We start from the raw sequence: 14,610 nt of genomic DNA on the forward strand, positions 1-14,610 counted from the left end.
ATAGAGCCTGTGTAGGTAAATGGGTACCGCGTGAGACTGTCATTCTAAGGGTCTGGGGTTCGAGTCTCGGCCTAAACTGAGTTAATTTTTTTTTCAAGGAATTCAACACTAAATGATGTTCGCGTTTGATACTGAAAGAGATTTATCCTATGAAGGAAGAAAACCCAAGATGGGGGCAGCGGGAAAGACGGAAACTCTTTATCCTTAAGTGTTAAAATTTAATTTATTCCCATATCTTTTGCTCTTTCTTTTCCCTCTTTCCTTCTTTTCTCATTTTGTTTAGCTATCCGTACTTTTTCGGTTTCTGCATGAAGCGTATTATTGTTTTCGTTTTCTTTGCATTAATTCCTATCTCTTTGAACTTAATGTGAATGGAATTTCTGCAGATTTATCTCGTGGTTGTTTCTCTAAATGATGCTCTCAGATAGTAATACTTTTTCCTCCGAGTGGAGGAATATCCTGGCATGTTATGTTTTCGGGCACGTGTTTGCTGTCATGTTGGTTGTCCAACTATCAGACATCGAGTGAAACTATTCTGATACTGGAAAAAGCTATCATTTCTTATGTATCCAACCTCCATTTTCTACTGTCGCTGGCTGTACATTTGCCTGTAGTTCATTTTCTATTGTTGTTGTTTCCTTCTGGAAATTCGCTAAGCACTCTGCTACTTATTATTGCGCGCAATTATAATGGTGTGACAAAATCTTTTTAAAATAATAGGAAATGAAATTTTTGAGTTTTACGTCCCACGGTTATGCCGGTTAGGCTAAAGGAGACGGTGATGATGGATAATGAATGAAATGGTGGAATGAAGAAAGTGGGAGGAAACGGGAGAACCCATGCACACGGTGTTTGTCCACCACAAAGTTCACTTGGCGGGGGCTGGGATCGAACCCGGGACCCCAAGCACCAGAGGTGAACGCTCTACCACTGAGCCACCGTGGCCCCTTTTTAAAATAATCGGTTCGGTGTTCTGCTGCCGTCTTGATTTTTTTGTCTGAGTGCATATAAGGAATTAACGTTCTCTTCATTTAGTATATTTGTAAACAAATTGTGAAACAAATGGTACGGGGCCACTCAGAAAACACAAAGTGAGCCGATGCAAACTGCTATTTAGAAACATTTTACAATCATTGGTTTATTTTCCTGGGTGCTCCCCGCAAAGACTCAAATCACGTGAAAAACAGCATTGTTGTCGCTTTTACAATAAACAAAACTTCCGAATTCCCCACTGATTTTTTTTTTTTTCTGTTCTAGAGGCGCATGTACGTTTTCTCCAGACATCCCAGTTTCGGTACCAGTTTCATATATGAGACATGCGTTTTCCTTGCACTGTAAGGAACATAGACATATTGTATGTTTTACAGGTTAATTACAAGCACACTGGGACATGTACTTTCAAGTCAGCAAAACAAATGTTTTCTATCTGCAATGTTACACATGCACAAGCCAGGCACTCACATTCTTGTAACATAGCCTGTTTTCGGGTCAATTTTTATGTGGGTATTCTTTGCAAAGGCATCTTGTCCAACGCCTTGAATGCTTGTCGTGGTTGTGATTCTTTAAACTCTTGGAATGAGGAAAAGTAATACATGGGAGATTATTGAGTATATCTAGCAATAAGAATAACTGTTGTTTTTCGTAGAAATATACGCCACGTTCAATTTCATTTGTTAGTAGTAGTAAATACGCGCTAAGTTCAATTTTATTTAGCAAATAAAATCACAAGATTTTCCTATTTGGGATTTACTGAAACAATTTGAAACTTCTGGACAATGTCCTTTTTAGAGCGGAAAAAATATTTTAGAGCGGGCAATGCCCGCTCTAGCCCCTCCCTGGCTACGGGCCTGAATGATGGTCAACTTAGATATGTTTCACTGTACTGCCTCTAGAGAATGATCTCCATGAGATCCTAAAGGCAATAAGACCACCTTCTTCTACCGAGATCTATAAATCTATCAAAAGATTGACTATTCTAAGCCATTACTTTTCTAAGTCATTTCTTTTCTATTTCTAAAACATTAACATTTCCAAATTTGAATTGTTACCAAATACTTATAAGTTTAATTAATCGTAGAAGACGAATTATCAATAGTGATGGTGATTGGCTTTGCAATCAAATACACTTCTTTTTCTACCCTGTTACTCAGTATTACATTCAGGCATGTCCACCATATCTTAAAGACACACATAACTTTAGATCGACTGCTATATTTCGAAAACACGCTTAAAAATAATATCTCTAGAAACAGTAATAGCCTCATTGGCTTTATCTTCTTGATTTCCTAGAATATAAATTTGGTTCTTTTATGAAAACTTTCGAATTCTGAGGGTAAGGAAAGTGTGAAAAGGACGGATAAAAAAGAAATGGAGCAGTTTCGGATCCTAGCTGGTATCGTATTTGGTATTGAGAGTAAGTAAAGTATAGAAAGGATAAGTATAGCAGAAAAGGTTTAATTGCAGAAGATAAGCGTTGATTTGGGTTTTAAAATTTCTTTCAGCACCAGAGCTTTATGTCTCATGGCTTAAAAATTAACGCGCTTTCATATGAGGAAGATGTTTTTAAACACTTATAGTACTCTACATTCCATCCATTAATACAAAGACTCTTAAAAACTTCTTCAGTATACTAAGTATATACCTCCAAAAGACCATACGCCAAATAATATCTTAAAATTGAACTTGGTCAGTTTTATACAACTTAAACAATTTCACTTTTAAAATATTACTTATTGTACACTCCTTATTGTTAATAAACAGTTATGAAATCTCATTTGCTAATATAAGTTAAACACATATGAAATTACAATAAGATGCAAATGATAATAGCATTTCTGACGAAGTCAATCTTTAATAGAAAGGAAATCAGATTTGTAAATCTTAACTTACCACTTGTTGTTATGTATCCCTCAAGGAACGGAGAGAACATACATCTCAGAACTTCCTGACCGTAAGACTTAACTCTTAACATGATCTTTGAATTCTTCCAATCCCACACTGTTAACAAAAGGTCGGGCTCTCCTCCTTGAGAACACAGAAGTTCACCATCAACACTACAAAAATGAAGACCCTCAAGTGACTGTTTAATATTTTACATCGGTTGGAAGCAATTATAATTATGTAAAATTTTAACTCAGTCCAGAATTTTTTTTAATAGTACTTCATATTTTACTAGATAGGTGCAGATCTTATTTAAGAAAATGGAAATACTTATAGTTTGCAACAAGTAGGTGTGTGAGGTAGTAACACTAATTATGTGTGTACAACATCTGGCCATTGTTAGTGTTATGTTAGGTGATCGTTCATAGCATGTCAGGCGGGGTAGAACGGGAGCATGTGTTGAAGCAGGCACATGGTGGTGATGAAAAAAAGGAAAACCTATCTGAGTTACGATGAGGCCGAATTGCGGTTGCCCGGTTTGGCTTGAGTAACAGTGGACGGAAGAGAAGATTTAGTGACAGGGATTACCAAGCGTTTATGAAGATTGTCATTAAAGACCATAGAGCGAATGCGACAGAAGTGATTGTGTAGCACCTGAAATAGCCTCTTGTGACAATCACAGTCCGACGTAAGTTGCATAACCTAAAATCCGCGGTGAAGATACAATTTCCAAAATGTTGATCATCGCCAACAAGGCCTAAGGCGATGAAAATGATGCCGAGAACATGCAAATGGGATCGCCGATTATTGAAAACGCGTAATATGATCCGATTAGTCCTCTTTCACCTTACTTCCGACAACAGACCTTGTTTATGTATGGCGGACGCCCAAAGAAACTTTTGCTCTGAAATCTCCTCTCACTCGTAAAACATAGTGATAGCTTTTGATACTGTGGATTGCAATTTCCTGACTTACGTGACTCCAGTGATGACGCTCACGAAACGTATTACTGATTATATCGCCATTTTAGGTGCCTATGTGCATCCTATAATATAGATGTTGTTTCCGGTCAATGACAATTTTTACAAAATAACAATGTGCCAATTCATACTGTTGGTGTTGTTGAGGAATGGTTTCATAAACAACGGAATGAACTGCAATACAACTCCTGGCCCGCTTAATCCCCCAATCTCAACACTATTGGACATCTGTAATTAGTTCTGGATGTCAGACCGAGGACCAAATAACCTTTTACATCCTCGCTGACAGAACTAATACTACAATGTATGCGGTATGGTGCAATATTCTTCTGGATACCATTCATGATTCATTTGCTTCCATTGCACGATGAATTGGAGTTTCTCTGCAGGTTAATGAAGGTTCAATGCCGTATTAAGCAAATAACTTCATATGTATCACATATTTCCACTATTTCAATAACCATCTTATGCTTCATGTATGAATAAGCAAAAAATGATAGAAGTCTTATAAGTGTCAAGGAAACACAAAACAATTTTTACGACGGTACAATATAATGCATACTCTTTTATTTAAAAAATAACCAGCTTATACATGGGGTTGGACAAACAAATCTAAAACGTTTGCAAAAGTGTGAAAACCATACCTAGTATGGTGTGGGGCCTCCTTTTGCGTCCAAAACAGCTTGGATCCGACGTGGAATGGACGTATACAGCTCCTGAATCGTGGTGTGTGGAATTTTGTACCATTATTCTTCCAAAACATGCTCCAGTTCCTTAAGGGATGCTGGTGGAGGGTAATGAGACCGAACACGCCTTTCTAACTCAGACCACAATGGTTTAATGATGTTCAGATCTGGTGATTGTGGGACCTAGAGGAGGTGTGATAGCTCCTGGTCATGCTCCTCTAACCATGATTTCACCGCTTTTGCAGCGTGACAGGGTGCCAAATCATCTTGGTAGATGTCATCACCAGCAGGGAACAATATTTGGGCCATGGGTAGAACCTGGTCCTCCAAAATGGCCTCATACGCCTTAGCATTCTGCAAGGTTATGATGGGACCTGCAGAAAACCACGATATCACTGCCCATACTGTAACAGAATCACCCCCATGCTTTACAGTTGGGAGCAGACAGTCTGTATCATAGGCCTGCGACGGTGTTCTCCATACGTAAACACGACCGGTTGTTAAACAAGGTGAAGGTCGATTCATCGGACCACATTACGTGTTTCCACTGCTCATGAGTCCACGCCTTTTGGTCCTTGCTCCACTGGATACGCCTCTTCACGTTTACTGCTGTGACCAGGGGAATGGCGATAGCGGCTCTGCCATGAATTTTCATTTTATGAAGTTCCCGTCGCACTGTTTTCGATGAAACCGGGTTCTGTAGGCCGGAATTGAGTTCAGACGTAATTTACATTGCAGTGGTCTTCTTTTTAGCTGCTACAATCCGTTTTAATGGCCTCCGGTCCCTATCTGACAGGATTGTTTTTCGACCACTGTTGTGCTTTGCAGACGTCGTTTGCCCATGAATTGTGTATGCCCTCGTGACATTGGACACAGTGACTTTCGATACCCCCACAATGTTCGCCAATGTTGCCACTGAAGCTCCAACCAGACGGGCACCATTTTACCCCCGTCTGTCAGGTCGCCCATTTTACTCCACCACTTTCACACCACGATCAGGTGAACTGGTTACTGCTGACGGTAGAGGAAGGTCCACATGACACAATGAAAACAAAAAACGATCGGCAACTGCAACACGTGTTGTACAGTGGAGGGCCAAACTTACGTGTCCAACATTCAATACAGTTAAAAAAGTCTTTCTCGCATTGTATGATAGAACGGAATAGTTTAATCTACTCAATATTTTATATAAAATGTTGTGTATTAGTAATAATTAAAAAAAAAATTGCAAACCCGCACGTCCTGCGCAGGCGCAGGGCAATATTGTTGTCTGAATGGCTGAATATGATACAAAATTAAAAATATTTATGGCTAGCAAAAAGTTTTAATAACATGTTAATAATATCTTTAATTAAGAATTTCTCGACAATTACTAGAATTTAAGACGTCCTCGAATATAAGACGCACCCCTATTTCGCTGGGTTAAATTAAGGGAAAATAGTAATATGTTCCGTTTTTACTATTACTAAAGTACTCTTTGATATTGGTCATTTTCGGTTATTTTTATATATCCCTCTCCCCTCCCCATGTTGCTGGACACGGCATGATACAAATTATCCCAGGCCCGAATGCCATGTATGATGAAAATTTGATCGAAATCGGTTGGGTGCTTCAAAAGTTAAGTTCTATTTATTTTTATATATTAATCTCCCCTTCTTCTCCCCTGCCCTACGGTCAAGGTGAAAATATTAAAACAAAAGTTTCTAAGCTCAAACGTCATCTATGTTGAAAATTTGATCAAGATCGGTCAGGTGCTTCAAAAGTTATGTTGTATTTATTTTTATATATCTCTCCCCACCTCTCCTTCTACCCTAAGTTTTACCGACAAAGAGATATGATAAAAAGCACCCTATGTTTGAACCTCTGTGTTGATAATTTGATTAAGATCGGTTCGGTGGTTTAAGTGTGATGCAGTCTCAAAGACAATAACTTTTATTTTATTTATTTATTTATTTTTTCTTTACATATATGTCCTTCCCCTGCTCTACATTGTGCCGTCAAACTAAAATGACGAAAACATCTCAGGTCCGAACCTTATCCATGTTGAAAGTTTGATTGAGATCGGTTGGGTGGTTCAAGAGTTATTAAATTTTATTCATTTTCATGTATTTACTCTCCTCTCCTAAGTTCTACCATCAAAATGAAATGATAAGAAACTTCCCAGGTTCGAATTTCATCTATGTTGAAAATTTGATTGAGATCGACCGGGTGGTTCAACAGTTATTAATTCACGAACATGTTCACTTTTATTTTTATATTTATTGATTTTTGTATATCTCCCCCTCCTTCCCATACCCTACGTTATTCCGTCAAAGTGAAATGGTAAAATCCATTCCAGGCAGGAACGTCATCTATGTTAAAAATTTGATCGAGATTGGTAGTCTGGTTCAGGAATTAAGTTTTATTTATTTTTTATAATTCCTTCTCCTCCCCAGTTCTACCGTCAAAGTGAATAGCTAAAACACTACCAGGCCATAACTGCATCTACGTCAAAAATTTGATCGAGATCGGTCGGGTGATTCAAGAGATTAAGAGTAACAAACATAGTCATTTTCAATTTGGATCTGAAGTTTTTTTGTTCATAGACACCGCTATTAATATATAGATAAAGAAATAAAATAAACACCCATAATACAAACCACTGCAGAAAAATTATTAAAATACATAACCTTTACAACAACATATTATACATTACAGAATTTATGAAGGATATGCTCTCTATGAAATATTCACTATTTCAATATTCTGACAATCATACTAACAATGTAAATTTCGGTGTTAAGACGGAGAAGCAATAGATGCAGCTAATATGGGTTAAGAGTTTCGATTTCAAATGAGTTATAAACAATTTTCATTGTAAATATACACATATAACAGGTCTATGAAGATGATATTGCAAAGGAACAGAAAAACTGCAGCTTAACAACGGGTAGGAGAGAAACCGCAACTACAAACTTAAATTGAGAAGAAACTTTGCGCAAAGTGTTACTTCTTTTCATTGGATTTTCATACTTAACCCATCAATTGACACTATTTTATCTACATTAATGTTTACTTTTTATAAATGCGATTTTTATGCTCTATATTTTTAATATATATATGATAATTATGATGCTTATGACAAAACTCTCTAATAAATATTTACTTTCATTATTTTTTGTTTATGATCAATACTTTTAATATTTTTTTATCACTACTATGGTACATCTTATACTTTCATTTTTTTTTTTTTTTTTTTGCATATATTATATTTCTGTAATTACTGCATGTTTTTATATTGCTTATTGTATTTGTCTATGTTAACTGTGTTTATTTATATTGGATCCTTTTGTTTACTTTGTTGTACTTTCCTTGGTACGCTTGTGACCATTGGCTGTTTGTGACCAATAAACCGTTTCAACATTATCATTAGCGTCCTGAGCGGAGGATGTTAAAATACAACCCATTTAATCTACAAAGAAACTCAACGTAACAGCCACGTGACAAGCTAATAACTTTTATTAATGGGATTTATGGCAATACGTCACTGCTCTAGGAAGCAATGTCTAGCTTTAGCTTTCCACAGAATGTTCCATCTTAGTCTTTTCTTAGTTCAGAAGCACTGTCAACTCATTGTAAATGAATACACGTAAAGGTACAACTAATCGGGATATCTTAATGAAAGAATGCTCAAGCATCCTACGGGTAGGACAAAAAAAGCTACGAAAATGAATTGTTTTTTTGAACTACCAGGAAGAATATTGAGTTTCCACCTACTGGGAATACATAAATCTATAACGAAAACCTGATTGCGTTGTTACCTCGTTAAATTTAATTCCATTGTTACCTCGTAGTCAGCTTTGAGTGCAGTTCCATTGTGTAGAACACGTAAGTGAGTGTACTTTGTTATCTTATATTTACTTTATACATAACTACAGTATAGTTAAATATATGTGGAATGTGTAAGTATAGTATAAAGTATTTTTACTCAAACTCGATTTATGTCCTTTGCAAAGACATTTGTAATATCGTATTTTGAAAATGTAATATAATAGTCCTTATTCTTTATTAAATTTTCTGTTTGGATTGCTATAGTGTAACTAATAAATACATTCAAAAGATAAGAATAAGGCATTATAACAAAATATAATAACAACAAAATATTATAATTCCAATATATAACATCCACCGTCCTACCGGAAGAACAAATGACTGGATGTTTAATCATTAATGAAAGGCTCCCCACTTCTATGACATCTGCACTTATACATGTGGTCAGCCACGCTTTGATAGCCATTATTCACCAGTCATCCATCTGATAGAGGGTGGATGAACGTCTTGAGCCGAATTTCGACCAGGGGAGAATAAATTTCACCCTCACTGTGGAAAGAACCTGGATCATCCGGATGATACGTAGACACCTTATCGATCACCTATCACCGCTCTTAATAAAAGTATATTTTGTAATATTAAACAGAATTTTACTAGAACACAAACTCATCTTCTCTTTGTTTTCCGAGAACATTATTTCAATTTTAAAAACCTAAGTGACATCTTCAACATGCTTATTTATTGACCGCTGTCTATACACATAAATTATACACTCCGCTGGAAGTTTTGTAGTTGTTTATATACTAGTCGTTTCATTTACAAACGAACAATCTCTGAACACGCGTAAATTTAATTATACGGCCTTTTTTTCCTTAATTCAAGGATTCTTGAATTTAGTTATTTTACCTCTATAAGCTTTCAAAGAATTTATACATTGTTGTATAAATTCCATATAGTTTCCATGAGTTGGAGGCAACTTCACAATGTGATTTGGTCAATAGCTTATGTTTTACACTGATTACAGCGCTTATCTTTGGTGCGTGGGATCCCTGGTTTGATTTCCAATCAAGTAAGATTGTGGTGGACAACATCGTATTCATATTATTTCTCGAGGTACCGTGCTCCCGTTTCCTCCCACATTCTCATTCCACTAGTTCTTCCATCATCATTCTCTTGCCTTAATCAACATCATCTTCATAAAGGGCATAATCGTAAGGCGTTAAGCTGAAAGATTTCATTTCATTTCTATACACCGATGAAGATGATGGTACTTCGTTAAAACTACTTGCTTTTGTAGACGTATTATAAAAAAGCCTACAGATGAGATTTTAACTATTTAATATGACTCCAACATTACCTTTAAGATACTATTCAACACGCCTAGTTTAGGAATCTCGAACAACACTACAAATTTCCGTCCAACAGTAGTTTGACTGAAAATATAATGTAAGAATATTGTGTATATACATTTTCTGAGCTTTATGTTCCACGATTATGCCATGTTGCATTATAATAATAAATTAGGAACTGATGAAACCACATGTACCAAGACTGAGAATGCTTATATTTCAGTTACTCAGGAGTTATCTTTCTTTTGGGTATTTCACAACCTTTCTACATGGTAGGTAAGTATACTTCATACAAAGTTCACACTATTTTATTTTAATGATTCTTCCATCTCTAACAACGAAGTTGTATATTATGTACTTTTTTTTTTTTTTTTTTTTTCAGTGGAAACAGTACGTCTGTTAGCAACTACAGACATTAGCTTTCTCAACACAATATTTCGAGATTCTTATTTTATTACTATCATATTTGAAGATCATCTAAGGTTTTTAGTTGAAGAACTGCTATCTTATTGATTGATTTGAAATAGATCTTAATGACTTAACTATACAAGGTTAGTTCAAATCGTAATATAACCTTCTATTATACAAAACATCATAGGGAAAGAATTCTTGGACTTGCAAATTTCGTAACTGAAAAAATAATGAATCTAAATGATTCTTGCTTTAAAACGCTTAATAATGTATATAGACCTATCTTTGTCTGTTTCGATATGTGCCCTATTTATTGGTCGGTAAACGTCAAGATGGTATTTAATATCCTCGTTTTCTCAAGAATGTCTGAAGTTACAGTTGCAATTGCTGATACGGCTTTTTCTTGTTACCTTGTTCAGTCGATAATACAAAGACAGAGATTTACAGGTTATAAAACCGAGAGTGACAGTTTTTGCAACGAGAACAGAAGATGCAAAAATGTTTAAGAAGTGTTTCTTTTTTTATATTAATTATTTTTTAAAATCATGATAAAAATTTTCTTGTAGATGTTAGAGATCCTGAGTCATTTTGCTGTACATCATGTTCTCGATGCCTTCCGCTCGTCTTGTGCCCAGCGCCCGAGCCTTTGGTACACATAGTGTGAGTGTGTAGCCCCCCTCACTCCCATTCCATTTTAAAATTTCCCAGTTACTGTCGGCTGAATTGGAATGAGGCTTCATGTACTGTTCGTCGACGCAAACTGTGTTTTGGTTTTATCTTTGTAAAAGTTGGCAATCCTGTGAGTGATGATTCGTGCTTCCTGTTCACTGAACAAAGGAGGTGTAATACGGTTAAAATGATGCAAAACATAGTTCGTCGAATTCAAACATCATCGAGACTTACTTTTACTGTTTTTAATATTTCAATTATTTTGTTTTAATGGTGAACTTATTTAACGCCCTTTGATATTTGTATTTCTGATAAAGAATATTTACTGTGAACATTTGTAAAATCTTTTCTGGTGTGCTCGGCGCAAATATACTGACGCTGAGGCAAAAAGCCGCGAAAGGTACTCTAAGTTATTATGGTGGCCTAGATTGCTTTGTTACTGTGGTGACTGTGAATAATATCCAACTTTATCATCGCAATCGATCACGATTTTGTAAATTCGACTATGGAAAAAACAAGATAAACCTACGCAAATGATAAACATAAAATTAACATAAAAATCAACGTTTGCGTGCTAAAATAGCGTATAATATGTAAATGTATAAAATCCACGAGGGATGAGTAAGAAACCAACACAGGTAAAAGGACGAATTGCACTCACAACTAAAGAGTGATAACTATTATGGAACCTAAATAATAACTGTTCGACGATCAACAAGAAGCACCAAGGAATCCTTCTTTTTCGAAGAATAGCTACATGATTCCCCCCCCCCCCCAAATCCATCAACTTATAGTGTAGTCAAGTGTGATACGAAAATAGCGTGTGTTTAATGCTAGTGCATCGTGTAATGCAAATTTCAGCCGGCATTCGTAGTGCATCATTTTCTTAAGAAAATATATAATAATTTCATCGCATCAAATCCACATTAATAAAATTTTGGGCTCATGGTATTTTGGTACATGTTAAATGAAAATCATTAACAAAAATTGTAATGTCATAAAAGTAAGTATTATACATAACTTGTGTTAATTGAATAAAATTTACATACAATCTATTTCTTTATGTGCAATTATCTTTACAGCATCTCTGCACAATCACTACCCAAAATGGTGGATGTTATGTTTAGTAACTTGTATTCATTCTGCTATCGCCAGCAGGCGTGGCAATGATGGTGGGCGCTCGTAGTCGCAACCTCAATGAAACAGTATTTTGGTTCGTGATCCAACTTGGAGGTTTGCGCACTCTCTATTGTAGTATCATCATTTTTGTTGCGAATGCCTTCTTCATGCCAATTACTAAAATCCACCACAGGTAAGCTGTTTTGAACGGGAGTTGTTTCCAGCAGAGTTATAAGATTTGGTTATCCCGAATGGGATCAGGTAAGGATCAGACTCTGCCAGTCACAAAAATGGTTAGCTCGAACAAGAATTAGACCCTGCAGGCCATAAGAACGGCTGCCCCGAACTGGAACCGAACCCAACACGATCCAATCGTGTTACAAGAATGGCGCTCCGAAACAGGAACAGAACTCCTTCACCGTTTATGTAAAAAGTAGTGATTTGTGTGCAGAAATGTAAAGGTATAAGGTATCTGACTCGTACTTAGAAATTTTCTGCAATTGTGAAAAATGGATGCAAGTAACGTTAAGTCACTTTTAGAAGCAATTAAAGCTGAAATGCAAACTTTGCACGAGTCGTTAGAAACTAAAAGTGTTGCTTCTAATAAAGAAATGCAAAATTTACGTGAATCTTTAGAAAACAAAATTGAAAAAGTTAACGAGTCTTTAGAAAGCAAAATTGAAAAAATCAACGAATCTTTAGAAAATAAAATAGAAAAAAGTAATACATCTTTAGAAAACAAAATAGGAAAAGTCGGTAAACAAGGTAACGTATGGGAATCTTTAGAAAGCACAATAGATAATTTTGGTAAATCTTTGGGAAGTAAATATGTGGAAGTTAATAAAACAACTGTAAAGCACGTTAACGATAAACTCCAGGCACAAATAGAAGTTGCAAAGAAAGAAATTTGGGGTAAAAGTGAAGAAAAGGGGGTCCAAGAAAAAATTGAATCAGTTGAAGCTCTAATTGAAAAGTCTAGTTGTGCAGATGTAGAACAAGGGTGCCAAAAGGTAGTAAATGAATCAGTTTTTGTTAGCGCTTGCAATGGTAAAGAAACAAGTAGTCAGCCAGTGTCATACAAATGTAAAGGTTTAGTTAGCCAAACTGTTACGTCATGTAGGCCTAGTGTTCGTTCGAAGTTTAAACAGAAAGTAGATGCGTTGAACGTAAAATATTTGTCATGTTACGGAGGAAAGTGCACTGATAGGTTTTGTACGTGTAATTGTACTAATGTAGTAATATTAATGAATGGAGGCAAGAGAATGCGCTCTTTACTCATTAGTCATATGTTGAATTTAATGGAGCTAGGATGCGTCCAAAGCACGTCACAAACAGATAAGTTTGCATGTATTCCAAGTAATGACATATGTTCGTACTTCGTGAACATAGTTAGGGTTCAGATTGACAAGAAGGAAAACAGTGGTAACAGGTCTCACTTGGTGGTGATAAATATGTATGTTGTAAATTTCAAGCGCATAAGGTTTTATTGTTTTCTATGCACCCAAATATGTGTAATGAATGATGAAATCAGTTCAGGCACTAGTAGCATCAAAGAGAATAATGTTAGTGGAATGTCATGGCACAAACAAGTTGAAAGTTGTCGAAATAATTTTAGTAAGTTGCAGTACATTTTGAGTAAATCCGTCAGCAAGTATAAATATTGGTCACAACGTAGTAAGCACGCGTCCGATAAGAAACGAAAGTTGTGTAAATTGAAACGAAAAATAAAAGGAATGCACAAAATATTGCGATCTTTTGAAAGAATGTCAAAGTTTGTCCGTAGGAATTTTAAGAAAACCCAATGTAAGCACAAAGGCAATTGTATGGTGGTAAGTAGTAATGAAAAAAGCAATGTAGTCACTCCAGAAAAAGCACAATCAGAAAATGTAAGTGAAAAGCAAAATGAAAAGTTGAAACCTAGTAAGCGTTGTAAGTTGTTCAAAAGGTTAAAAGTCAATGCAAAAGGAAACGACATGCAGGAATTAGTCGTTAAAAATTATGATGCTGTCCGTGAAAAATGTGGAAATCAGATGAGAAAACCGTGTCATAGCCAGGCGTCGAAAATTCAAAACAAATGCGGGAAAAAGGCAAAAGTTAGGTTAGTCCAACGAACTTGTGCTAGGTGGCACGAGCATTCAGTAACAGCACCTACGCGTAAGCATACAGGGAAAATGAAAAACTGGGTTGATCATAAAAGCAAATTTAATGCTTCATACATAATTAGGCAGAAAAGTTCACGCAACAAAATTTTGAACGAAAATAAGTGCAGTAAACATAATTACAAAATATGTGGAAATTGCATGTTAGTGAAGCAATGTGGTAAGTCGAAAGTCAAAATTTCTGCCAATATACGATTTGTTGTTGCTGCTGATCGTGAAAAATCATACGCGTATGGAAAGCCAGTGTTTACCAAAGTAAATATTTGTTGCAGAAAACACACAGGTAATTATGAAGACGTGTTTATTAAACGTTTTGGAATAAAATTCAAAATTCTTGTTGTACTTGAGAAACCAAGAGTAGGAATTGGATAAAAATATGCTTGCGAGAAAACTGGACTGTGTATATTTTGGAAATTTGACCGTAGCAATGTTTAAGATTCTTGAATATGACAAAAAAAAAAAAAAAAAAAAAAAAAAAAAAGATGAATGCAAAATTAAATATTTTGTTTTTAAAATGTAAAGAAATTAGAAATCAAGAAGATTGGTA

General features: G+C 35.7%; 1 protein-coding gene across 4 annotated transcripts in view; it reads right to left on the reverse strand.

Annotated features, from left to right (window-relative positions):
* Positions 1–14,610, reverse strand: part of LOC145690362 (cilia- and flagella-associated protein 44) — a 253,414-nt gene that overhangs the window by 202,531 nt on the left and 36,273 nt on the right. For all 4 annotated transcript variants that reach the window (XM_081765185.1, XM_081765184.1, XM_081765186.1 and 1 more), the window contains one exon: positions 2,890–3,053. In XM_081765185.1, coding sequence (XP_081621311.1) covers positions 2,890–3,053 — 164 coding nt within the window. The remainder of the gene's footprint in view (positions 1–2,889; positions 3,054–14,610) is intronic.

Source organism: Thermobia domestica, chromosome 7 (genome assembly GCF_964235325.1).
Source record: "Thermobia domestica chromosome 7, izTheDome1.hap1.1, whole genome shotgun sequence".
Lineage (NCBI taxonomy): Eukaryota > Metazoa > Arthropoda > Insecta > Zygentoma > Lepismatidae > Thermobia > Thermobia domestica.